This window comes from Poromitra crassiceps (genome assembly GCF_964638095.1).
Source record: "Poromitra crassiceps genome assembly, chromosome: 6".
Classification (NCBI taxonomy): Eukaryota; Metazoa; Chordata; class Actinopteri; order Beryciformes; family Melamphaidae; genus Poromitra; species Poromitra crassiceps.
The window spans coordinates 24,976,699-25,001,275 of record NC_139627.1 but is presented as its reverse complement, the minus strand read 5'-3'; the positions used below and the strand labels follow the sequence as shown (position 1 = coordinate 25,001,275).

General features: G+C 44.7%; 1 protein-coding gene across 1 annotated transcript in view; it reads right to left on the bottom strand.

Annotated features, from left to right (window-relative positions):
• The window catches only part of ranbp2 (RAN binding protein 2), a gene marked incomplete at its 5' end in the record, with an annotated part of 47,335 nt that overhangs the window by 14,914 nt on the left and 7,844 nt on the right, over positions 1-24,577 (bottom strand). The window contains 12 exons of the mRNA XM_083639147.1: positions 3,791-8,660; positions 9,205-9,299; positions 9,424-9,565; positions 9,743-9,826; positions 9,944-10,165; positions 12,255-12,386; positions 14,117-14,254; positions 15,634-15,795; positions 17,368-17,491; positions 18,683-18,876; positions 19,521-19,702; positions 22,080-22,239. Coding sequence (XP_083495273.1) covers positions 3,791-8,660; positions 9,205-9,299; positions 9,424-9,565; positions 9,743-9,826; positions 9,944-10,165; positions 12,255-12,386; positions 14,117-14,254; positions 15,634-15,795; positions 17,368-17,491; positions 18,683-18,876; positions 19,521-19,702; positions 22,080-22,239 — 6,505 coding nt within the window. The remainder of the gene's footprint in view (positions 1-3,790; positions 8,661-9,204; positions 9,300-9,423; positions 9,566-9,742; positions 9,827-9,943; positions 10,166-12,254; positions 12,387-14,116; positions 14,255-15,633; positions 15,796-17,367; positions 17,492-18,682; positions 18,877-19,520; positions 19,703-22,079; positions 22,240-24,577) is intronic.

Sequence of the window (24,577 nt, the reverse complement as noted above, 5' to 3'; positions counted from 1 at the left end):
AACTACTGCGAGACTACTTAGGATGTTCACCGAAAAATCACGCAATCAAGTATTTAATTCAAATGCATAGTCTGCAAGGTAATGTGCATTAAGAGAATATTCAGAATGTATTTCCTAGTGCTTTGAAATCCAATTTATAGACTGCAGTCCACTGACAACCCGCATTTCCCATTTGCAACAGAGGAGCATTGTACCCGAGCTTGATCCACAATTTGGTTTCACTGAGGGTATAAATCACTGGTGACGAGCAGATTGGACAGTGCTATTGCTACACATCCTGCACTAAAAATGGCACAGTGCATTCCTCTCAGAGGAGTCTCCTCCGCTCTCCTTTCAAGAGGGAGGAGAAGCCAACGTGCCCCTTGTTGCTATCCAGAACATAGTTTTATCTTTCCTGAAGGTTAGCAAACTTCACTGCAGTTGTCATCACTGCATTACCAAATCCCCACGCCGCAACTTGGACCATAGCTTGAGATATTCTGGCAAGGCACTTTTGACTGTGCCTCAATCTAGACTCAAGACTTTAGATAATCAGGCATCTGGCTGCCTACACTGTGGAACTGGAACTGCTTGAACTACTTAGGCTAAATCTATGTAGTTTTATGTCTGCTACAAATGTTCATACACTCACTGTCCTGTAATGATTTATTTATTTTGTTTTGATTTTTATATTCTTATTTCAGTTCCTTGTTTTTATTCCTATTATATAGCTTGTACCATTTTCTCGGTTTTAAATGAAGCACACGCTGCACTTTTTTGAGGTACATGCTATAGTATAGGGGTTGACGACTATTATTATAACTCTTGGTACAAGTCAAAACTGCCACCTCCACTTGGTAACACACACTGGACATGCAACACGTTAGCTTCTTGGTTTGTATTTTCCACTCCGTGCAGCCAGGTTATGTCTTTCTGGTGGTGAGGGCCAGCCAGGTGACAGCGGAGAAGGTGACAACACACATGGCAGTGATAAGAGTACCTGGGGGCTCAAATTGGGTGGTTGACGTGCTGGTCCAAAAAGCCATTGGGTTATCTTTGAAAAGCCTAAAATCCAACCCTAAAAGATAATGGGTTGTTGGGTGAAAAGAAACTAATTGTGAGGCTGGGATTATAATCACACAAACAAGAAGGCTTAACTTGTTAAAATAAGAATGTGAAATACAATACTAATGTTGAGTAGAAGCGGCATAATTATGTAAAAATGTGTTTATAAGGTAATCAGACAATTTCTTTGAGGGTATGCATAATTTGAATGGCCATTAACTCATTCTCTGCCAAAGACGTACCCGGACGTACTTTTAACAATGGCGTTCTGTGCCAAAGACGTACTCGGACGTACTTTCATGTTTTGGGTGTTTACATTACATCAGACACTTTCCCAGCCTGTGACATTGTTTCAAGTCAAACTGATAAAAGGAACCCGCTAGTTTAGTATTTATGGGTGGAGCCTGTGGTCGAAACAGAGTCCGACCCAGAGTTCTCGGATGGCGACGATGGCGAGGAAGACGCCGGCGTTTTTGTTCTTGCTCCACGACGGAGCGCCAGGGCGACGAAGGCTCCCCTTCACAGCGTTCTGATCCGTCTGACACAGATGAATCGGAGGAGGAGAAATGGGTGCCACTTGGAGAGCGATGACGATGGTAAAAAGTAGCCTATTTTTTGTATCGCGTTTGAGATGAAATGATCACACACAGCCGTCTGTGTCACATAAACATTTCAAAGTTTACAGCACTAACGTAGCTATTGTGTGATCTTCTGTGCTAACGTTAGTTATGAGAGGTAACGTGACAGCAGGTAACGTTACAGCACTCGTTATTCCTGTGTGTGTGTGTGTGTGTGTGTGAGAGAGAGAGTGTGTGAGTGTGACCACATAAGGGTTCGTTCCATTTGTTTATGCTTTTATCAAGCTAAGGTAAAAATCCACATGGCAACTGTAAAAGTAAATTATTTATTTGATTTTGTGCACATATTTATCATACTTTGATATTTTGTGTTTTCAGACTGAGTCGATGGAGGCGCAGTCCAGTCCTAGTCCCAGTCCTGTGTGTAGTCCTATGCCACCTATTTCGGAAAGACCATGTCTCGAAATAGGTTCCAACTTATTCTGAGGTTCTTCCATTTTACTGACAATACTGTAGCAAGGAGGCTGCGGCCAAGCCTCATCTGTCAAGAAACCCCAGGGGCCAGACTCTCTCTCTCTCTCTCTCTCTGTAGCCGCTCACTGGGCGGGATGGACCGACACAGCTCCCTCAAATACATTCTCTTATTTTTTATTTATTTATTTGGGAAAACAAATACTGTATATGTCTGATGTGTCACTGAGGCAAAAAATAAAAGGCTCAAAAGAGAGTTCTGCTTGAAACGGTGTCCTTCACTAAAAACCTCTTTTTCTCCTATTTCTCTCCCAAGGAGGGCATTTTTAGTGAAAACAAGCTAACTTCCACTGCTTGTAACTAAACAAGGAAACATGGTAGAGTTTCAGTTTTTTACAAGGGATAAGAAGAGAGTCTCTGCTTTATTGTGAGATATGTTGTGTAATTTTATTCCTAGCACAGAATATTCTGTGGGTCCTGGAAGATCAGGAAATATGCTCAAAATCCTGGCACTGGGAGCACACAGACCGAAATGACCCTGGCAGAGAATGAGTTAAAAGGCAATTCCGGTTATTTTGAACCTGAGCATTATTATCCTCGTTTTTGCTATCACGAGTCACGACGATTGTGTACAGCTGGGTCAACTAATTTGGTCATGGTTCATGTCAAAAGTTGGTAATGTGGAAGCTTTTTTCAAACCCGGGTCCGGACCCAGGAACCACACCCGAGTTCACCAGTGCGAGATGGTCTTAGTACAGTTCCACCAGAAGAACAGTGGTGTGGTTGGCATCAGTGGGAACGCAGTCCATATCCATACTCATTCAGGAAATAAAAACAAGGAGCACATGCGCTTCTGCTGCAATGGGATGGAAAATAAATTTGTAAAGTGTGGCCGGTAGTGAGGCTGCCATGTTGAGGGCTACATGAGGGGCATATTTTTCTTTATTTCTACATTTCTACCAATAAAGTGCATCTGACGGACTCACGTCAGTGTTTCCCCTACCATTCTAAAGAAATTGAAAAAAGAAAAAAGAAAAAAGAAAAATCCCCTGCTCTGCCCAAAATTTCAATAAACCTTTATGGCATATTATTACAATACAACAATACTGGTGTTGACAGTAATAGAAGGTGCCAAATCATTCAAAACAATAAGCATTTTGCTTTTAGGAGCGTTGTGCCAGCGTGCAGCACTGTTCCAAAACGTGTCAACGTGTGTCGTTGCCTGGGAAATGCACATCCCATAATACAACTGTTCGCATCGCATCCCATAATAGTATGATGATACTTGGGATGCCATTGCGAACATAGATGCGAACAGGTTAGCTAAAAGTTTAGCAGCGACAGCCCCCACTGTTGCGGTCGGGGTACGTTTCGAAATCCCTCCAGGCCTGAAAGATTTTCTAGGGGAAACACTGCACGTGATGCCGAATGTTTTACGCAAATATATACTGCAGTTCGGCAGAACTATAATAAAGTGAAACCAGACCAGTGACGCTGGGGGGCCTGGGAGCAATCGAACTCAGTTCGGAGTCGGACTCAAGCAAAAGTACCAAGTGTGAAAACAACCGAAGGAGATGATGGACTAATGAGATGCAAATGGGACAAGACAATGGGGTAAACATCAACTGATCAAAAACAAGCAAAGAAATCATGTCAACAGAATCACACAAATGTGGTCTACTTGAAGAGAGTCTTACCTTTCTCTGGGATTCTGAATGCAGGTGTTGAAGTTGAAGCCTGGTCAGGCTGTCCACCATCTTTGGCTTTGAAGCTGGATGCAGAATCCTCAGCCTCAGAGGACGATTTGGGGGCGCCAAAGATCTTCTGAAGGGTATCAGTGCCAAAGACGAACTTAGGAGGTGACACCACTGCCTTGGAGGGGTTGGCTGGGCTGTGTGACCCAGCTGCAGAGGTGCTACTGTCAGGGGGAAGATCCGTGCGTTCCCTGGTGGTCTCCTCCAGAACAGCGATGGCTTCGGTCCCACATAGTGTGGTGGCTGTGGTTGCTGCAGATCCTGTGGCTACAATGTCTTGAGGAGTAACCACACTAGATGTTACAGGAGTCAATAGTACCTCTTTTTCTTGTGAGTTCTTGGCCTCTTCAAATACCTCTTTGAATCTGTTCGCTACGTCCTGCAGCTTGAACCTCACAGCCAATTGTTCAACTTTACCCCCGCTCCCTTCAGCAAAGTCACAGGCGCTCCAGACCCAGGCCCTCTCGGCACCCTTCATAGGTTCCAAATTCATCGCTGTTGTGATCCAGTGGTTTGCACAGATCTTAAGTACCTGGTCTCTCCTCATAATCAACCTCACACGTTTGGTGTCGTAATTCTGCAGGATCTTGAGGTCTCCGATGCCCCTGTCCTTCCACTGACTCAGGTCTTTATCGTAACGATACAGTTTGGCTCTGTGACTAAAGACTACTTGCTCGTTTTCCTCCCCTGTGGAAATCTCCACCAGGTCCGGCAAGGGGACCACAGGTTCAAAGTACTGGCCATCCCTTTCCTCATCCTGCTCGTCATCAGTACCTACTGAGGCTGTGCTCTGGTTAAGCTTAGCAGGAGACTTGGACGGACTGATGCCAGGCTGGAAACTGAAGCTGAAGCCAACAGTCGGTTCCCCAAAGCGGAAAAGGTTCTTTCTAATGGGACTGCTGGCAATGGGAGTAGCATAGATAGATGTGTCAGCAGTATCATCTAAGGACTCCTCTCTAAGGTCATAGTTGTCCCACTCCAAGGTGGGGCCGGTGCTCTCAGCATGAGGCTTGATTACCAGGCCTGAAACATTGCTGGATGCTGTGATGTCTGCCTGGCTGTCATTATCCTTGATCTTAGTTTTCTCATCTGTCAGGAAAAATTTCAGGTCTTTCAAACCAGACTTCATTTCTTCAGCTTTCTGAATGAGTTGCGCTGTTCTACCTGTGTCAACAAGTTTGTGGGGGGTTTGCAGTGGGATATCCAAAAGAAGCCTCTGACATTCCTCAAATTTCTGCTTAAACTCCTCAGCCAGCTCTGGGCTTTTGAATTTGGCAGCCAGCTGTTCCAGTTTGGCATCTCCCTCAGAGAAATCATTGGCCAGCCACATCCATGCCTTGTCGGAACCTGCTAGGGGCTTAAGGTTCATGGTGGTGGTGATCCAGTGGTTGGCGCATACCTTTAGAACCTGCTCTCTTCTCATCAGCACCCTCAGTCTGCCATTGGTACCATTTTTAAGGAATTTTAGGATCCCCACCCCACGCTCTTTCCACTGACTGGTGCTGTTATCAAATCTGAACAGCTTCACACGCTGGGAGTAAAGAACCTGCTCATCCTCCTCCCCTGTCACCAGGTCCACCTTCTCAGGCATCTGGACCACTGGCTCAAACTGGATGTCATCATTCTCCTCCGTCTTGTACATATCTTCTTCCTCCTGTTCAGCTAAGCCGTCTCCCTTGTTGGGGGTTGCGTTTAATGATAAGAACAGCTGCTCCCCAGCCCGAGAAAAACCTTTGAAATTGGGGTCTGTCTGGCCATACTGGAAGTCGCCTGCAGAAGACTGGGCCAAGTCCGCAAAACTGAACGTATTGGGTTTTTCATTAAATAGTGGATTTTGATCTTGCTCTGTTTCACCCACTGATGGTGTTGACTCATTTTCCTTTTCTCTGTGTTGGTCAGCTATGCTTTTCAGGAACATGGAGGCAGACCCTGATGCAGGTGCTTGAGTGTCTCTAGGAGTTTCTTTTGCAGTGTCCTGAATGCCAAACTTGAAGCCACCATCTGGGATGGGCATTGAGAATGAGAAGCCTGAAGAACTTGTGGTACCACTTTCAGATTGGGGAACCTCAAACTTGAAGGAAGCAGCAGAGCCTTTGTCTTTGTTTTGACCAAACTGAAAAGTACCGTCAGTTCCGAGGGATGTTGTAAATTCAGTTCCAGTCGGTTCACTTGAGGAACTCTTACTTCCAAAGCTAAAGCTGAAGTTGGAGGCTGAGCGAGCATCGCTGGTTGTGGTTTTAGCACTGGGGTTAGGCGTCTGACAGGAGATACATTGACAGGCAGAGGCATCATTCCTCACCAGACAAGTGTCACAGTCCCATTGTCCATCCTTCTTGGCAAACATGGCTCCTAAGGAGGGGGTGGGGCACGGGGTCTGGCAGGACACACATTTAGTGGCTGATGCATCGTTTCTGACTAGGCATATATCGCAGTCCCACTGCCCATCTTTCTTTGCAAACGCAGCCCCAAAACCTGATCCAACTGACATAGTTGATTGTTTTGATGGTGCTGGAGCCTCCGTTGTTGACTTCGCTCCAGGGTTGGGATTCTGACAGGAGACACAGCTGTTAGCAGCAGCTTCATTTCTTACACAACATGTGTCACAGTCCCACTGCCCTGACTTCTTGCTAAACTGGGCACCAAACGCAGAGCCAAAAGCAGAATTTGAGGGCTTTGCTGTTGGTGCAGCTGTGGTGGCAGTAGGTTTAGCTGAGGGGTTAGGAGTTTGACAAGAAACACAACTGTTTGCAGAGGCCTCATTTCTCACAGAACATGTGTCACAGTCCCACTGCCCTGGCTTCTTGCTAAACTGGGCACCAAACGCAGAGCCAAAAGCAGAGGTTGACAGCGTTGCTGCTGGTGCAGTTGCTGCTGTGGCAGTTGTATTAGCTGAGGGGTTAAGAGCTTGACATGAAATGCAACTTGTTGCAGTGACCTCATTTATCACAGAACATGTGTCACAGTCCCATTGCCCTGACTTCTTGCTGAACTGTGCACCAAAGCCAGAGCCAAAAGCAGAGGTTGAGGGTTTTGCTGCTGGTGGAGCTGCTGCTGTGGCAGTAGGTTTAGCTGAGGGGTTAAGAGCTTGACAAGAAACACAACTGTTTGCAGAGACCTCATTTCTAACAGAACATGTGTCGCAGTCCCACTGCCCTGGCTTCTTGCCAAACTGAGTTCCAAAGACAGAACCAAATACACTGGTTGCTGCGTTAGCAGGTGTTGTTGAAGTGCTTGTGCCAAATGCAAACGACGATGGTATAGAAGCTCCAAAAGCTCCAAATCCTGTAAATGTGGAGCCTTCATTAGTGGGGTTTGACGATTCTGTCCCAAATTTGAAAGCAAAGCCACCTGCTGAAGATGGCCCTCCAGCAAAGCCTTTGGTTTCACTACCATCCCTAGAATCTGTCTGTGATGAAGAATTTGGATTGGCACTCTGACAAGCGACACACAGCACAGCCGTGTCCTTATTTCTTACACAACACACTTTGCAGTCCCATTCCCCTTCTTTAATTGCAAACTGGGCTGCCAGAGGTTCAGGGGGTTTTAGACTTGGTTCTTTCTTCTCCTGCTGGTCATGCTTCTCTGGTGACTTGGGCACTATTTTCTGGGCTTCCTCAAACTTGGTTTTGAAAAGTGATGCCTCATCTGCCGTTTTGAAGCGAATGGCCAGTTGCTCCAGTTTAGGCTGTTCATCTGAATAGTCAATGGCATTCCAGACCCAGGATTTGTCTGAGCCCGCATTTGGTGTCAGTAGCATATCAGCATTTATGTAGTGGTTGGCACAGATCTTAAGGACCTGTTCCCTCCTCATCACGAGGCGGACCTTCCCTGAAGTGCTGTGTTTTAGGATTTTAAGGTTGCCGATACCCCGCTCCTTCCATTCTTTTGTCTCCGTGTCAAATCGGAACAGCTTCGACCTGTTGCAGAACATCTCCTCCTCCTCCTCCTCCCCTGTTTTAACGTCTACTTTATCAGGAAGGGGTACAATAGGTTCAAAGTGAGGGCCATCCTCATCTTCCTCGACATGAGTGCTGTCATTGTCGCTCTCCACTGCCCTTTCTTCTCCTGCAGACTTGGCCATCTCAAATGCAGGCTTGGTAAGGTCTCCAAATTGAAAAGGCTGCTCCACTTTCCCAAACAGGCCTCCAGTGCCTGTGCTCTGTGCAGCGTCAGCAAAAGAGAAGCCAGTGGCATTTTTACTGCCAAAGGTAAAGATCCCAGTTTGGCCAGGGGGCGGCTCCTGAGCCGGAGGTTTCTGCTCAGGAACTATATCCGTTTTAGTGGGAATGTCTGACGTCAAAAGACCAAGCAGGTTCTCGCTATGCTTGGCCTGAGAGCCCGGGAAGGTGAAGTCTCCATCGTTGGATTTGAAGTTGGAGTTGAATTTAAAAGCAGCTGAAGGTGTGGGCTGGGCAACTGTCCCTGCTCCAAAACTAGACACTTTGGGTACTTCGGCAGGTGCCTGCTGGCCGAAAGAGATCTTCCCAAAGTCCATGGGCTTCCCCTCAATGCTCTTTGGTGGCTGAACAGGGACTACAGATGGCTTGGTGAAATAGCCCGGCTCGGGCAGGGGAGGGTTGGTGGTTGGTTGAGTGACGCTATGTCCATAATATTCCTCACTGTATGGGGAAAGGAGGCTAGTGGCTGGTGACTCAAAGCGCAGAGGGTTACCAAAGACTTGGTCTTGAGGAGGATAGATGCAGGCTGGAGCCGTCTGCAAGGGAGGTGTATGAGTGGGCTGCTGGTAGGAATACATATGCTGCTGCTGCTGCTGCTGCTGTGGTGGCATGCGGTTCATGCCATACATTGGGCCCTGTAAAAAAAAAAAAAAAAAAAGGAAACAAACCAAGATTCACTCATTAACATTAAAGCCCCAATCAGTAAGACTTTTGACATTTTTTACTGTAATATAAGAGTTTTTTAGTCATAGGACATGGTAGATTGACTTGTAATAGGGAGACTCTCGACTTTATTTATCCCACACCGCCCTCCATTGGCCAGCCCTGGGACTAAGCAGGTTGTCTGCTTAGAAAAAAGAAAAGGATGCGCGCATGGGCTGTACAGCGGAAGCGCTGTCTTCATGAAAACAAGGAAGTAACTGGATTCAGATTTGCTACGAAAATGATGTTTCACGGAACTATGGATTATTATTTCATCACGTGGTGAGTACCCGATGTCACAACATGTACATAGAGCTTTCTGGCACTGTGTTTTGTTGACTTTGAACGGCATATCGTTATCGATACTATTGCACCCAGAGGGCGCAGTTTCTCCAATAGCAAAACTTGGAAAACTTACTGAATGGGGCTTTAAGGTTTGTTGACAAAAACACCAATTAAAAAACTATTTATAATTACCTTGGTAGGGGTTACATTTGCTGCTGTGCGAAGGAGATATTGAGAGTTATATGCAGGAGTTTGGTTGTAGTATACAGATGGACCTGTGGTGGAAACTGAAAGTAAAAAATATATTTGTTTATATTATATTTCCATTCATAAAAGCTTTTAACAAAATGTGGCACTACACATGTCTTGGTATATAACTAACAGTTATATGGTTCTATGTGGTATGCTGACCTGTTAGGGGGGCCCCGTGGAAGGACTGGCCTGGGGTGAAGGGCTCCTGTAGGCCCTCCGCCCCATAGCTCTCCCCATACATCCTGTGGTGAGGAGAGCCTGTGTTGCCAGGGGAGTTTTGTCTCAGATCATGGACCTCATTCTAAAAAACAAAGCTTAGTGAGAAATAACTTAGTATCTATGACCATATAGAGCATTTGATCAGATTTAAAAAATACACAACAATGATTTAACTATACAGTCCAGTATAACCCAAAATGTGCCAAAGGTAAAGGATAAATACAATTTTATTTGGACTCGTTTGAACTCTATGGCTGACCTTGAGGGCCTCTACTTGCTGGCAGAGCATCTGGAGGAGGGTTTTTTGGTCCTCCACCCAATGGGGTGGGGTCTTGGGAGAAATCTGGATGACAGGTGAAATTGTTTTGGGGGGAAAGTCAATCGCTTACAATGGAAATGCATTTTTGTGTGTGATAAGCCATAAAACTATATCAATTGGCCTTCTGAATAACCAACCTACCAAGTGTCTTTTGGAAGGCGAGACAATGCTTTTGTTAGGGGAGGGAGTGGAGAACTTTATGTGGGATATGGTGGCAGCAGTTTCAGTGAGATGAGCAGGGGTGGAGTGTACTGGTCCTCCTCGGCTCTCTTCCTCCTCCTCATCCATGGCCTCACCGCTCTCCCCCAGCTGCTGGTTCACCTCATTCAGTAGGTCCATAACCTCCTCCATGGACACAGGCAGCTAGGGCAGAAAAAACAGACAATGGTTTGACAGTTATGAAGTCATTAACATTTACAAACAAATAAGAACATGTTTTCTCCGAGCCCAGAGGGTCCTGTTGTCAATAGTAAGGGATGTGATTGCGAATTCATCTCTCCCATGATGATACATCATGTTGGCTGTCATGTGTCACAGTCAGTGTTATAGTCATGATGATACATCATGTTGGCTGTCATGTGTCACAGTCAGTGTTATAGTCATGATGATACATCATGTTGGCTGTCATGTGTCACAGTCAGTGTTATAGTCATGATGATACATCATGTTGGCTGTCATGTGTCACAGTCAGTGTTATAGTCGTAGTCAAGTCTGACTTGACTCAAGTCAGGAGTCATGGAGACATTTCCAGGACTTGACTTGGATTTGAGCACTGATGACTCGGACTTGGACTCAAGCATTCATACATTCGGACTGTGAAGTTGGAGACAAGGACTTATTTTGATAAAGACTTTCTTCTTTTTGTAATAGGCCCTAATAATTTGGCATAAGATACTGATGGCTATATTAATACTGTGAGATTATTCCATTTTGAGCAAGGGCAGGCACATGTCTTCCACCTACCGTAAATTCCGGACTATAAGACGCACCGGTCTATAAGCCGCGGGACCAAAATTGACTATTTTTTTCTTCTATAAGCCGCACCGGTCTATAAGCCGCGGGTGTTTTGATGTTTAATTACCATATGAAAGGGTTCGTGCACAGAGAGGAATGTCGGGAAAGAGATGGCTGTTTGGGGAAGCTCCCATTTATTAACATTTCAACAAAACAAAACAAAAGTCAGGTCACTAATCCCCAGACAAAATCACACAACAATAGGCTATATGTGCAGCAAACCTGTAACCAGAGAAGTCAAGTCACTAATCCTCGTCTTCCTCTTCTTCCTGCGTACTGAAACCACCAAAGTCCTCATCTTCAGTGTCGGAAACGAACAGGTTCAGGGTGGCTTCGTCAACCACTCTCCTCTCTCCTTCATTGTCACTCAAAACCAACGAACTCCTCTTCATCACTGTCGGCATCGAACAGCCTCTGAAGCCTCTGACGGCCCTCAGCGCCAGCTGTGGCGGCGTCATCCTCTTCATCCCGCAGCAGTCCAGCGTTTTGGAACCCGTTGGTGATTGTGGATGTTTTCACACTCCTATAATATTCCGTGATCTTCCTTTGTGTTTGTCCTCCTGCTGCACCGTCCAACGCCTCACCATTGACTCATCGATGCCCAGGTTACGCGCGGCTGCTCTGTTTCCCTCTTTTAATGCGAGATTGACTGCTTTCAACTTGAAAGCTGCGTCGTGTGAATTTCTGCGTACCTTCCCCATGGTAAGTGAGAGTGTTGCTTCTACTGCTCGTCTTGTTGTGAATATTCCTTGATCTTCCTTTGTGTGAATTCGCCGAAGTTTGTGATTTTCTCCTGGTAGTCGGGGGAGGGAGTTGATGGCCGAGTGGCCGTTTGCTTACCGTAATTACCATATGTAAGTGGTCACGCACAGAGGGGATTGTCGGGAAAGAGATGGCTGTTTGAGGAAGCTCCCATTTACCGTATTACCGTAACATTTCAACAAAACAACATAACACAACACCACCGTTGTTTATTTTTACAGTGCACACAGTGTCCGCGGTGTGGTGAAAAGAGGGCAAGAGAGGAAATTAAAACAGAAGTGGATTTATAGTTAGAAAGAGTGCTAAAAAAGAGAGATTTTATTTGTATTTTTTTTTTTTTTTCTGAAAAAATCCATAGATAAGACGCACCGTTATATAAGCCGCAGGGGCCAAAAAACGGGAAAAAAGCCGCGGCTTATAGTCCGGAATTTACGGTACATGGATTCACACTCATGTTCATTGTTCAGGCTAACTCCGGACTCGGACTCAGGTAATGGGAACTTGACTCGGACTCTTCTTTGGTGACTTGTACACTGGGGATTCGACTTGGACTTGAGATATAGTGACATGACTACAACACTGGTCGCAGTCATTAAAAAGAGTGAAATTAGCAACTTGTTTCTGCTTGGATGTTTTGGAAGTCAGCTGGCTTAGAGGCATGACAAACGGAACTGACCTTCTCTATATCGTCTGCATTGGCATTGTAGATCTTGGAGAGGTTGGTCCTGAACTTTCTGAGGAATATGATGCACCTCTCCTGGGTCTCCTCAACCCCGTTGCCTGCCTCCTCAGACAGCCGCTGGTAGATCTGCCATGAAGATTCATGATAGCAAACCACAAACGACAACATTACATGCATTGGAACATCTACCAGTCCAATAGCATACCTAGGTGTAACCTATAATTAACTACCTATTTTCTTTGTATTTATCATTATTTTATCTTATTCGATTTGATTAAGGATTGTTAAAATGGTCAGTACATACAATAGTAAACAAAGACACTTGTTCATTTATTTAATTTATAATGGGCCAATACTAGGTATCATGTTATGACAGTTTATTAAGTAGTACTTAGACTAGTACTTGAGTTGCTTCAGAAAAAAATGCCACTGGTGCATTTCGATGAAGATGATAAAAAATAGACACATTGTGGAACTAAGATGTACAAAGAGGAACCTGTTGTAGGGCATTCATGACTACTGACTTTTAGTTGTCATCGATTAGTCCCACAAGGTAGTCGACTAGTCGATTAATCACGGGAGATATATTACTGTATAATTTTTTCCCGCCCAATAAAAATGATCACTTCTCATCAAAAAGGTCTCAAAAACAGCCAGTGTGAAAATATGTATGTGAAATAGCAGAGTCCTGATAGAGGGAATGCACGTGACGTCACGGACGCGACAGTCAGTGCGGGTACGCCCACTCAGCTGCAGTGAGTGTCAAAACGTCTAAACAAGCCAGGTGGCGCCGCCGCGTCACGGTGTTTAGCGTTCAGCTTCCGCGAGAAAACAACGAAAATGGGAAAGTGCTGTTGTGCCATTGACTGTAAAAATAGATTCAACAAGGCGTCGGAGGTATCTTTTTACAGGCTGCCAAAAGCTAATGAAACGGTCCCGGTCTTCTCTGCAGCTATCCAGGGTTTCAATGAGGGCTCATTCATTCTCTGGCTGTGTTTTACCTGCACAGATATAACGTTACATGAGTGACAGTGTTCACTATGAACAAAGCTAGCGTGTGTTAGTGACAGCGTATGCTATATTTTTCTTAATAAAAGTTGTAATAAAATAAATTTTATGTACCTCTCCACATACAACCAGAATATCCATTGCTGTCCTCATTACTTTAATGTCGCCAACAAATCCAGCCTTGAAGTAGGACCAGCGTCCAGGCTCTTGTATGCTTTCATGCTTTGGTTTGTGTATTTCCCCGGCGTCGATATTAAGTACATATAAATGTCAGGAAACCCTATTCCTGCCCACATGTCTACGTCCATGGACCACTGGTTCTTTGGCAAGCTGTAAGGGTCACATTCGAGTCCAACTGCCTTTATTTTAAGCAGATAATCGTTTATATTAGCCGTGGTTTCGCTACTACCCCTGGCGGAAGCCACGTTTGTTTTGGAAATTTGACACTCAGTGCTGCTCAGTCCGGCTGAGGGGGCGTGTTCGGGAGGGGGCGTGGCGTCGGTGCATTCCCTCTATTGGCTCTGAGAGGCTGTTTATAAATGAGCCGCTAAACCCAGCAACTGAGCTGGAGATAGCGACTGTTTGACTGCAGGAACAACAAAGACAGGAGTCTTTCCCTCTCTAAATACCATCAATTCTGTTTATTTAACATGGCATCATTTAGTAAAGGATTGTTCAAACAAATCTATCTTCAATTTATTGATATTGTTTATTCCTAAAACTAAACTAAACTAACTTTAGATATGAACGAGTAATCGACTATGATGCAGTGTTGACTAGTGGTTTTGATAGTCGACTAGTCTGAAACCCCTAATGTGTTGTGAATCTCATGCCAGCCCCTGACCTACCCGGGCCAGATGCCAGATGGATGACATGCTATTGATCGTTTCCAGAGTAGCAATGGCCTCCTCCGTCTTGCCTTCGATGTCAAGGAGATCAGCAAACACTATCCTGGCTTCCTCTTCATAGCCTTTCACTGCTGAGATCTGAAAATGGACACACGCACACACACACACACACACACACACTTAAGTACATCATATGCCTACAAAATGCTGCAAAACATGTGTTTTTGATGGGTGGCCCCAGTGGGAATCAAACCCCTAACCCTGTCATTGGCATGCAGATGCCATGCTCTACCGCCATGCTCCACTTTGAGCTACAGGAGCTCCCAATATACATAATAGTGCAAAGCACATTTTAGAAACGTTTACAGGTATTTAATCAAATAAATTAAAACATATAAAAAGTAAATGAAGAGAGAAGCGCTGCATGGATCCAGTGTCGATGAGAGCCAGGTGAATGTGGATGGGTTGACTTGAAGCAATTGACAGAAAAGTAAAGTTTGTCTCTTGTAAAAAACCTTTTGTAGAAGGGGAGCAAACTTTAAAACACTGGCGACACTGGTCTTTTGGTAGAAAAATGTTGAAAAGCCTTTATTCAGACATGGCTACAAATTAAAAAACATGTTTCTGCTCACACATCAAGAGCCTTCATCAGGTTGTACTCCATGATCAAGAGACAAACTTGACTTTTCTGTCAATTAAATTAAAACATAGTTGTAAAATAGATTAAATAGACAACACCACAAGACAAAAGGGTTGCTTATAATGACTGCATGCAGAGATTGCTGATTCCTGTTTTGTAAAGCAGGAGTCAACACTTTCCAGGTGCTCTTGCGAAATCTGATGTACAAATTTATTTGTCGACTGAATGTTTCTCAGAGTGCCATTATCATGCTGCTAACTAATCCTAGTTTTAGTGCTGTGAGATACCAGTCACACATGTGGAAACTTTGGTATAAGTGCCTTTTATAATTTTACTGTTTTCTTTTAATTGTTGTATGAATCAGTTTGTTTTTATGGACTGTGTGTCCACCAATAAAAGTTGATTGATTGATTGAAAAGGATAACAATAGTGTGCCTAAACGGTGGTAAAGTAAATGGGATAAAACACATGAAAAGCAAATGTATAAAAATAAAAAATAAAAGTTTTAAGTGATGATTTCAAAGATGATAGTGATTCTCCTCGTCTACCCTGCTCAGGCAGGTCAATCCAGAACCAAAAGCTTGGTCGCCCACAGTCTTAGGACTCCCTGAGGGTGTAAAGCTGCTCAATAACAGAAGAATATTGGTCTTCACTTTCACTGTTAAGAAATCTTACTATAAGAATGAGAAGTGTCCGTGTGTGTGTGTGTGTGTGTGTGTGTGTGTGTGTGTGTGAGTGAGTGAGCAGCACTTTGTCCGGCCACAGCTATGCCGTTCTATGTGCGATTGGGCTGAAACTTTCAGGGAGTGTAAAAAGCACCCGTGCGGGTGACCTGACGGAGTAAGATAAGAAATGAAATTCTGACCACAATACTGACCTGCATATCTTTGGAGGGGAAGTGCATGAAGAGGGGGTCAAGCGGCTCGGGGATGCTGCGCCTGTTTTTGATCTTGTCCAAAAGTGGACGGGCGACTTTCCAGTAGTGCACACTGCGGCCGATGTACTCCTTCTGGTCATAGTACGAGTTCACTCCAACCCCCTGAATTATTCAACATACAAACACAGCTGAATGTCAAGGAGAAGAGTTGTGCCACATCCGTTTAATTCAGGGATGACATACACCCTTGGGCTGTCAAAATTGGCCAAAGACGACATTTGAGGATGTCATCTTGGGCTTTGGGGAAAAAGTGATTAACATTTTTCACCATTCTGTGACATTTTATAGACCAAATGACTAATCGATTAGTCAAGAAAATAATAGTTAGTTGCAGCTCTAGATAACTTCTTCCAGTCGGCTACCATAGTTAATGGTAATTTTTGTTGAGTTTGAGTCATATTGCTTCTGGTGACACATCAGATGGATCTATCTATTGAATCTATGGCTTCACTTTGGTTTAGTGCTGTGTCAGTGTTAGAGAATGGGGCTTCTGAGCTTGCTGCCTCTTGTTCAATCTGTCCGAGCATTGTACTTATACCAATTGTCAATGCTCTACACAATTCCTAGTTAAACTGGAACCAAAATTGTACAATGCATTTAAAGACAAAATAAAGCTGTTCATTAACACGTTCACTGCCGTTGACGAGTCAACTCGTCAAGCAGAAACCAACGGTTGACTGCCAATGACGAGTCAACTCGTCAAAAAAAAAAAAAAAAAAAAAAATTGACGGTGGGACGTGGATCAAACCCTTTTACGTCTCCTATAAAAATATGGGAGCCACCGAACGTGTACAACCCATTCCACCGACCCACTAAGTGGCGACAGTGCTCTCCACACTAGAGAAAGCGAGTCAAAACTGCAGGGAAAAGCGTGAGGAAACCATTCCCATACTGTAGAATGGTTTGGCAAAAACGCTTTTGCGCTGGCGCACAACGGTGGCGCACAACGGTGGGGGGTTCCAAAAATAGACTGGGTGTAACACACTTTGAAACACGCAGCATAAATCCCAGAATTGCAAAAGCTTCATCAAAGCTCTCAACCGAAACCCCAAGAAACGAGCGAGCCACATCCAGGCTCGCCCGACGAGGGGCCGCCAGGCAGCAGACAGGCAGCAGAAACTCGCTTGTGACACACCCGCTGCAGAGCCAAGGAGGGAGGAGGAGAACGCCCACGGAGGGAGGAGTTTGAAGGAGAGGGGGGTGCGGGTGCTGTTATGGAGGAAAATACTGTTCAGAACAAATTGTTTAGATGTCTGATGTCTTTGATGCCAAAAATAAATGGTTAAAGTGACTGTTCTATCGAATTTCACAAAAAGGCATTTTTCTCACCTTTCATTTTCAGACGCTGAAACCATGCTGTATTCAACTGCTAATACCTACATAACTACTAACTCTACAAACTAACTCTTTTAGACAGAGAAAGCACACATTCTATTAGTTCTTTTGAGATATTTTGTGTTCACAAAATCCTAGCAGAAAATAATCCTCGGCTCTTGAAAGATGAGCCAGAATCCTCAAAAAAAAAACTTGGCAGAAGCTACCTACAGTAAAAAAAAACTGTTGGCAGTGAATGTGTTAAAAATAAAAAATTTCCTTGGACTCAGTTGGCTATTTTTTCTCTTTGGTTAGCTCACTGAGCTTGTGGAAAACTGTGTGTGTGGTGTGTGTGTGTACCGTCTGGTTAAGATATTGAGCCCAGTGGATGGCCAGTGCTGGTTGGAGACCATGTTTCTCTCCAGCTCTCAGAGTATTCAGTCCATGCTGCACAATCATCCGCAGTTTGGCAGACATGCCAGGCCTGCAAACAGACATACACCAAGTACAGAGTAACATTTAATATTTAATCCTGCACTTTAAAACACATGCCCATTGCCAACACAAAACTTGACTGTGGACGATGTATCGGCCTGCTCATACCACAGAACAAGATGACAGACAGACAAAACAAGACTAACATTGAGTAGTGAAGTTATTATGTCCAGTGAGCCAGTAACTTATAAAAGAGACGGCACAGACCTCTAACAATTCTCCTAAGCCTAAATCAATTATAAATAAACATAAAACCTATTTGCTGCATATTAAATTATTTTTTAACCTAATAATTTATACTGAAATGATAGATTCAGAGCCGAGCAGCGTGCACTTGCCAATATTAATATGATTTCCGAAAATAGAACTATGGAAGTATGAAAGTAACGCTTAACTTTTTCCCAGTTTACTGTATGTGACAGTAATAAATAAATACCAGAAACAACATGTCCGTCTCATTTCAGATGCACTTCCCATGTGCTTTAAGAGTAAAATGATATGGACATAAACGGTTACTTTTCGTACCTCCGGCCATGTGGGACAAAAGTAACAGCTGTCAGAAAGCGTGTAAGATGGTTATGAAAATATATTGTAGCACTGTGGTGTTGTTTGGAGTCAGAAAGAAGGAGAGTGCAACAGTCATTCATTTTGCTAGCTCAAGCGAGGCCAGATGTATTCCATGCCACAGCGAACAGTCCACCCGGAGCCTTACCAACTTAAGTAACGTTAACCGTAGCAGCTCAGAAGAAAAACAATACCACAATCTCTTCTTTCCTAGTCTCCACCTATTGTGAACACAAAATAATGAATGAATTAAGCTGGCAAGTGGCAACACGTCCCTTCTTCTTTGCTCTCCATTCAGCCTGGATAGCATGCTAAATGGGGTAACCTGACATCACATTTGCCATTTTCTCCTGTGTGCGCTTGTACAAAAGGTCTGTGCTACTTTCGTACCGGAGCTCTTTTCTCTTATTAAATTGATTTTCTCTCATGAAAGTAACACCAGCAATTGTCCGACAAATCAGAATTTGGTTGGACAAGAGCATATCGACCAACCAATTTTTTATTCAAGGCCGATATCAGCAAACCCTAATGCTAGTTTTGCTATGGGATTCCTGAAGGCGTTCTTGACGACTGAGGTGCCATCATCTTCTATCTGAACCCCGGCCGTTGGACTCACGCAGCTCGTTTGTGGATGAGGCTGTAGACGGCATCCCACCAATCCCTCTGTCTATCTGTGGAGAGGAGGCGGAGCAGGGGGAGGGGCAGGCAGCGCGGCTCGTACAGCTGCTGCTGCTGCTGCAGACCACTGCTGAGGCGCGCCGTCTCCCCAAGCTGACTGTGGCTGCAGAACACCACGCCACAAACAAACACCTGCAGGGAGGCAACAAGAAACACAGGTTTACATATGGGCTGAACATCACAGTTGCAACCATACCAAGATTTTAGAAGCAAGTACCAAGTAGTGACTCAGTGTGTTGTTTATTAAGTAGATGCACTGATACGAGTACCAATCCAACCACTGCTTAATTAAAGAATAAGTGTATGTGCATTTATTTGTTAGCAAAATATGCACTGCCCATTGTAAAGCAACTTTCAATCAAATAAATGAATATGAAAAATAGAAAATGGGTTACATTAAGACAGGCTGGAAGCTACAGTATAGCTTATATTGTTCTAACAGCTCATTCAAAGGTGTTTAACAGATAAAAACATCACATTCAGAAGAACATCACAAAGAGCACCATTTCAGCATTTTCAACCTGCTGGGGGGGGGGGGGGAATTGCATAAAAGTGCGTTGTCATTACAGTATGCATATTATTTAGGACAGCTTCATTTGTCAATCCCAGCAAAATTTTATATTTGAGAACTACATTTGTGCCAATCCCGACACCAGAGATACCATTAGTGCATCTCTGACAATAATCGATTAGGACTGACTTCAGTGGGTGCAGTTTTCCTTTTAAACTTGCATCTCCCATCTACCCAGCAGCCCAGCCCAGACGGTCCCACCTACCTCCATGTCCAGCAGGCAGATGGACTCGGGTGCGTTGGTGTCCAGCTTTGATGTTTCCAGGGTGAGCCTGGGGAAGAGCTGCTTCAGCCAGTCACGCAGGGCTGGCTTCTGGGCCAGCAGGTCCCACTGCAGTCCTAGCCAGCTCACATGCTGCAGGTCACCTCCGTGCAGCAGGATGGAGCCTGCAAAAGCCCGTTTTGTTTTTAGCGGCGACGGGTACCTACTGTAACTAGCATAAAGCAGGTACCTACTGTAACTAGCATAAAGCAGGTACCTAGCATAACATCACACTGTCAGTTGTCATGCAGCCATGTAATAGTGTTGCTGCGCACACAGGGAGTGGGGTGGGGAAGCATGGAAAAACAAGATTTTTGACTTGTGGGTCTCTCTACATGCAATAAAGAAATAGAAAAACAATATATAAGAATATCTCCTTAACACATTGACTGCCAGCCCTTTTTTCAATGCTGTAGGTAGGTTCTGCCAGTTTTTTTTTTGAGGATTCTGGCTCATTTTACAAGAGCCGAGGATTCTTTTCTGTTAAGACTTCGTGAACACCAATCATCTAAAAAGAACTAATAGAATGTGTGCTTTCTCTGTCTAAAAGAGTTAGTTTGTAGAGTTAGTAGTTATGTAAGCATTAGCAGTTGAATACAGCATGGTTTCAGCGTCAGAAAAATTATTCAGAGATAAACGGCTTTTTGTGAAATTCGATAGAACAGTCACTTTAACCATTCATTTTTGGCATCAGTAAGAGTCAGACATCTAAACAATAGTTTTGAACAGTAATTTCCTCCATAACAGCAGGAAACCCCCCTCTGCTTCCAACTCCTCCCTCCGTGTGTGTTCTCCTCCTGCCTCCCTGGCTCTCCAGCGGGCGTGTCACAACGAAGTTGCTGCTGCCTGGCTGCTGCCTGTTTGCACGGCCGCTGTTTGAGGAAGTCTGGGTGGACTCGCTCGTTTCGTAGAGTTTTGGTTGAGAGCTTTGATGCGATTCTGGTCATATTTATGCTGCGTGTTTCAAAGTGTGCATCCAATCTATTCTTGGAACCCCCCACCGTTGCCACCGCTGTGCATCAGCGCGAAAGTGAAAGCGTTTTCGCCATCAATTTTACAGTATGAGAACGGCTTCCTCGCGCTTTTCCGTCCAGTTTTGGGTCGCCTCTTTCTACTGTGGAGAGACATGTCGACACTCAGTGGGTCGGTAAAATAGATTATACACATTTAATACCTCCAATTCTGGTGTAGGAGACGTAAAAGGGGTTGATCGATGTCCCACCGTCAAAAAAAATAAATGTTTATGTAAGCCGAGATATCTCGTCCTTGGCACTCAACGGTTGGATTATGTAAGCCGAGATATCTCGTCCTTGGCACTCAACGTGTTAATAATTGCTTCAAAATTCCTTTATGTTAAAGTATAGTGATTAGTGATTTTAGCTCTGTGTTTTTAGGCTGGATTTTTAACTTTCTTTTCCTAGGTTTGGTTGCTCTGTAGCCTAGTTTATTATGTGTCTTGTCAGCTCTGCATATTAATTCATATATAGCCTAAAGTAATCTTTTTATTGTGCCAGGAGTCCAGCTTCATGATTGAGGCCACTGAGTAAGCTGGTATGATGCTGCAGTATCGTAAGTATGAATTAATAGCTCCCATTATCTTGTAGCAAAACAGATGTGGTCTAGAAATGAATCATTAGAATTAATCTACCAAAATCGTGTGTGTGTGTGTAACACTCAACTGCTGAAAAATACAGCCATGACATAACACAAAGAAAAACATCTGGTATTTAGAACATTTAGACCTCTAATAAATGCATAGTAATAATTACCATTTATAAAGCACTTTTCAAAATGTTGAGGGGATATTTTTAACAGGGTATTTATTTTAATTTTTTTGGTACTTGATCAATATTGTCCATGTTGACGTCCTAATGTCAATATTAACGGCATTAATGGTAGAGCCCTGGAAGGCATAAAACCAGGATGTGAATATCCATTTAACACATGGACCTAACTAGGGATGTCAATTTTCGGTTAATTTCACTTTCGATTAACCGACGCTAATAATCGATTAACCTATCGGTTAATTCATAATTTTTTAATAAAAAAAAAAAAAAAAAAAAAAAAAAAAAAAAAAAAAAATTTGTCTATTTACTCAATGAACTCATGCCCAAACAAGGCGTGTCTATTTAGATGCTGAAATGTTAATGCTTTTTGTGTTAGAATTTCTAACACAAAAAGCATTAACAAGCATTAACAAAAAGCATCAACATTTCAACACAAATTATTTTTGTGTTAGAATTTGTAACACAAAAAGCATTAACATTTCAGCATCTAAATAGACACGCCTTGTTTGGGCATGAGCTCATTGAGTAAATAGACCAAAAAAAAAAAAAAAAAAAAAAAATTTTAATATTAACTGATAGACCGACAGCAATAACCGAACAACGACGTTAGCGACGGTTAATCGATTAACGGTTAACCGTTGACATCCCTAGACCTAACCAATGGCAGTCATCAGCTTAATGGTCATACTCTGCAGTCTGATTATTGGTTTCATACCGTTGTCCGACTTGGCCAGGTGGGAGAGCTCTGGAGCCAGTGTGTTGATGGAGCGGATGTCGTCATTGGCGATGAAGGAGGTTCCAGTGGAGGCCCGCGGTCCAAACAGGAGTTCAAACAGAGAGCCCTGACCACTGCGGTTCCCAAACGTCTCCACCACCTACACGCACAAAATTAAGGTTAGACCATTAACCACTTTGTTGACATATAGTATCATGAGTTCACCTTTTACTAAAAATCTAATATCTGATATGGACATGATGCAGTTTCTTTGATTACTATTTATTATGTATGCATGAAAAGGTTTTATTGTTCGTCATGGGCTTTAATAAGAGTTTCAGTTTCCCATGGTCTAAAGGCTATGAATGAATAGCTTTGAATATAAGGAGGGGGAGCTATTGATGGTTGGACTTCAGAAAATGGGCCCACTCAAACTACCTAAGACTTTGTGCAATTTTGATTATAGGGTCAAATCTGCAAATGTCTATCAACTCGTAGAGAACAACAGTAATGCCGTAGGCGTAGACGCACCGAAAACACTTGAAAGGACTAGCGTCAACTAGAGGCCGACCGATGTGTCACCTCACATCTTCTGTGTCGGGGCCAAAAAGTTGGACTTGAACACACCGCAAACACGACAGCCGATGGGTAACTAGCACGTACGTTCTGCACCTGCGTAAGACCTGATTCATGAAACAAAGCAGCGTCTGCCGACCATTTTGCTCACTTAAATGGTTTCGTAATATAGCTACTTCTAATCGAGAATATGTCGGATAAGAATGGCACTTCTCTATGTTAGCACTTGTCTGGTCTTTTGCTTGAAAAGGCTGAAAAATGGCATCCGGGTAGTCCGGCTTGGTCGGGCGTCCATACAGGCATGATTGTCTGTGTCTGCGGGTGGGAAGCCGGATTAGGGGTATGTGTCCTGGTCGGTCGGGGCACCTGTTCGGGGCGAAAGGGAACTAGTGGGAATAGCGTGATCCTCCCACGTGCTACGTCCTGCCGGTGAAGCTCCCCGCTGTCGGGTGAAAAGAAGCGGCTGGCCACTGCGCATGTGTCTGAGGAAGCAGCATGGTGCTAGTCTACGGCTCTCCCCAGATCGGCAGAGGGTGGAGCAGCGACCGGGGCAGCAGGGGGAAATTGGTCAAGTACAATTAGGGAGAAAATGGGTGGGAAATCAGGGGAGGTGGGAAATCAGGGGAGGGTGAAAGGCGGAAAAATAAGCAGAAACCCCACATGGGTGATATCATGCAGCGAGAGGCTCAAGGGACTTACCCGAAGGCACGGCATGGTGAAAATATCCATGTATTGATATTATCGGATGAGATGAAGTTGGAAAATGAGCAGAGCATTTTGTGCACCTCTTTTCTCCTGCATTGCTTCGCTACCAGCTGACCGGCCAAACAGAGTGATTTCTCTCACTGACACGAGCAGTGCTGACCTCTCTCATGAAGGTGTGCGTGTGACAGTGCTGACCTCGCTCGTGAAGGTGTGCGTGTGGCAGTGCTGACCTCTCTGATGAAGGTGTGCGTGTGGCAGTGCTGACCTCTCTCATGAAGGTGTGCGTGTGACAGTGCTGACCTCTCTCATGAAGGTGTGCGTGTGACAGTGCTGACCTCTCTCGTGAAGGTGTGCGTGTGGCAGTGCTGACCTCTCTGATGAAGGTGTGCGTGTGGCAGTGCTGACCTCTCTGATGAAGGTGTGCGTGTGGCAGTGCTGACCTCTCTAATGAAGGTGTGCGTGTGGCAGTGCTGACCTCTCTGATGAAGGTGTGCGTGTGACAGTGTTGACCTCTCTGATGAAGGTGTGCGTGTGGCAGTGCTGACCTCTCTGATGAAGGTGTGCGTGTGGCAGTGCTGACCTCTCTGATGAAGGTGTGCGTGTGGCAGTGCTGACCTCTCTGATGAAGGTGTGCGTGTGACAGTGCTGACCTCTCTGATGAAGGTGTGCGTGTGGCAGTGCTGACCTCTCTGATGAAGGTGTGCGTGTGGCAGTGTTGACCTCTCTGATGAAGGTGTGCGTGTGGCAGTGCTGACCTCTCTGATGAAGGTGTGCGTGTGGCAGTGCTGACCTCTCTGATGAAGGTGTGCGTGTGGCAGTGCTGACCTCTCTGATGAAGGTGTGCGTGTGGCAGTGCTGACCTCTCTGATGAAGGTGTGCGTGTGCAGTGCTGACCTCTCTGATGAAGGTGTGCGTGTGGCAGTGCTGACCTCTCATGAAGGTGTGTGTGTGGCAGTGCTGACCTCTCTCATGAAGGTGTGCGTGTGGCAGTGCTGACCTCTCTGATGAAGGTGTGCGTGTGGCAGTGCTGACCTCTCTGATGAAGGTGTGCGTGTGGCAGTGCTGACCTCTCTGATGAAGGTGTGCGTGTGACAGTGCTGACCTCTCTGATGAAGGTGTGCATGTGACAGTGCTGACCTCTCTGATGAAGGTGTGCGCGTGGCAGTGCTGACCTCTCTGATGAAGGTGTGCGCGTGGCAGTGCTGACCTCTCTGATG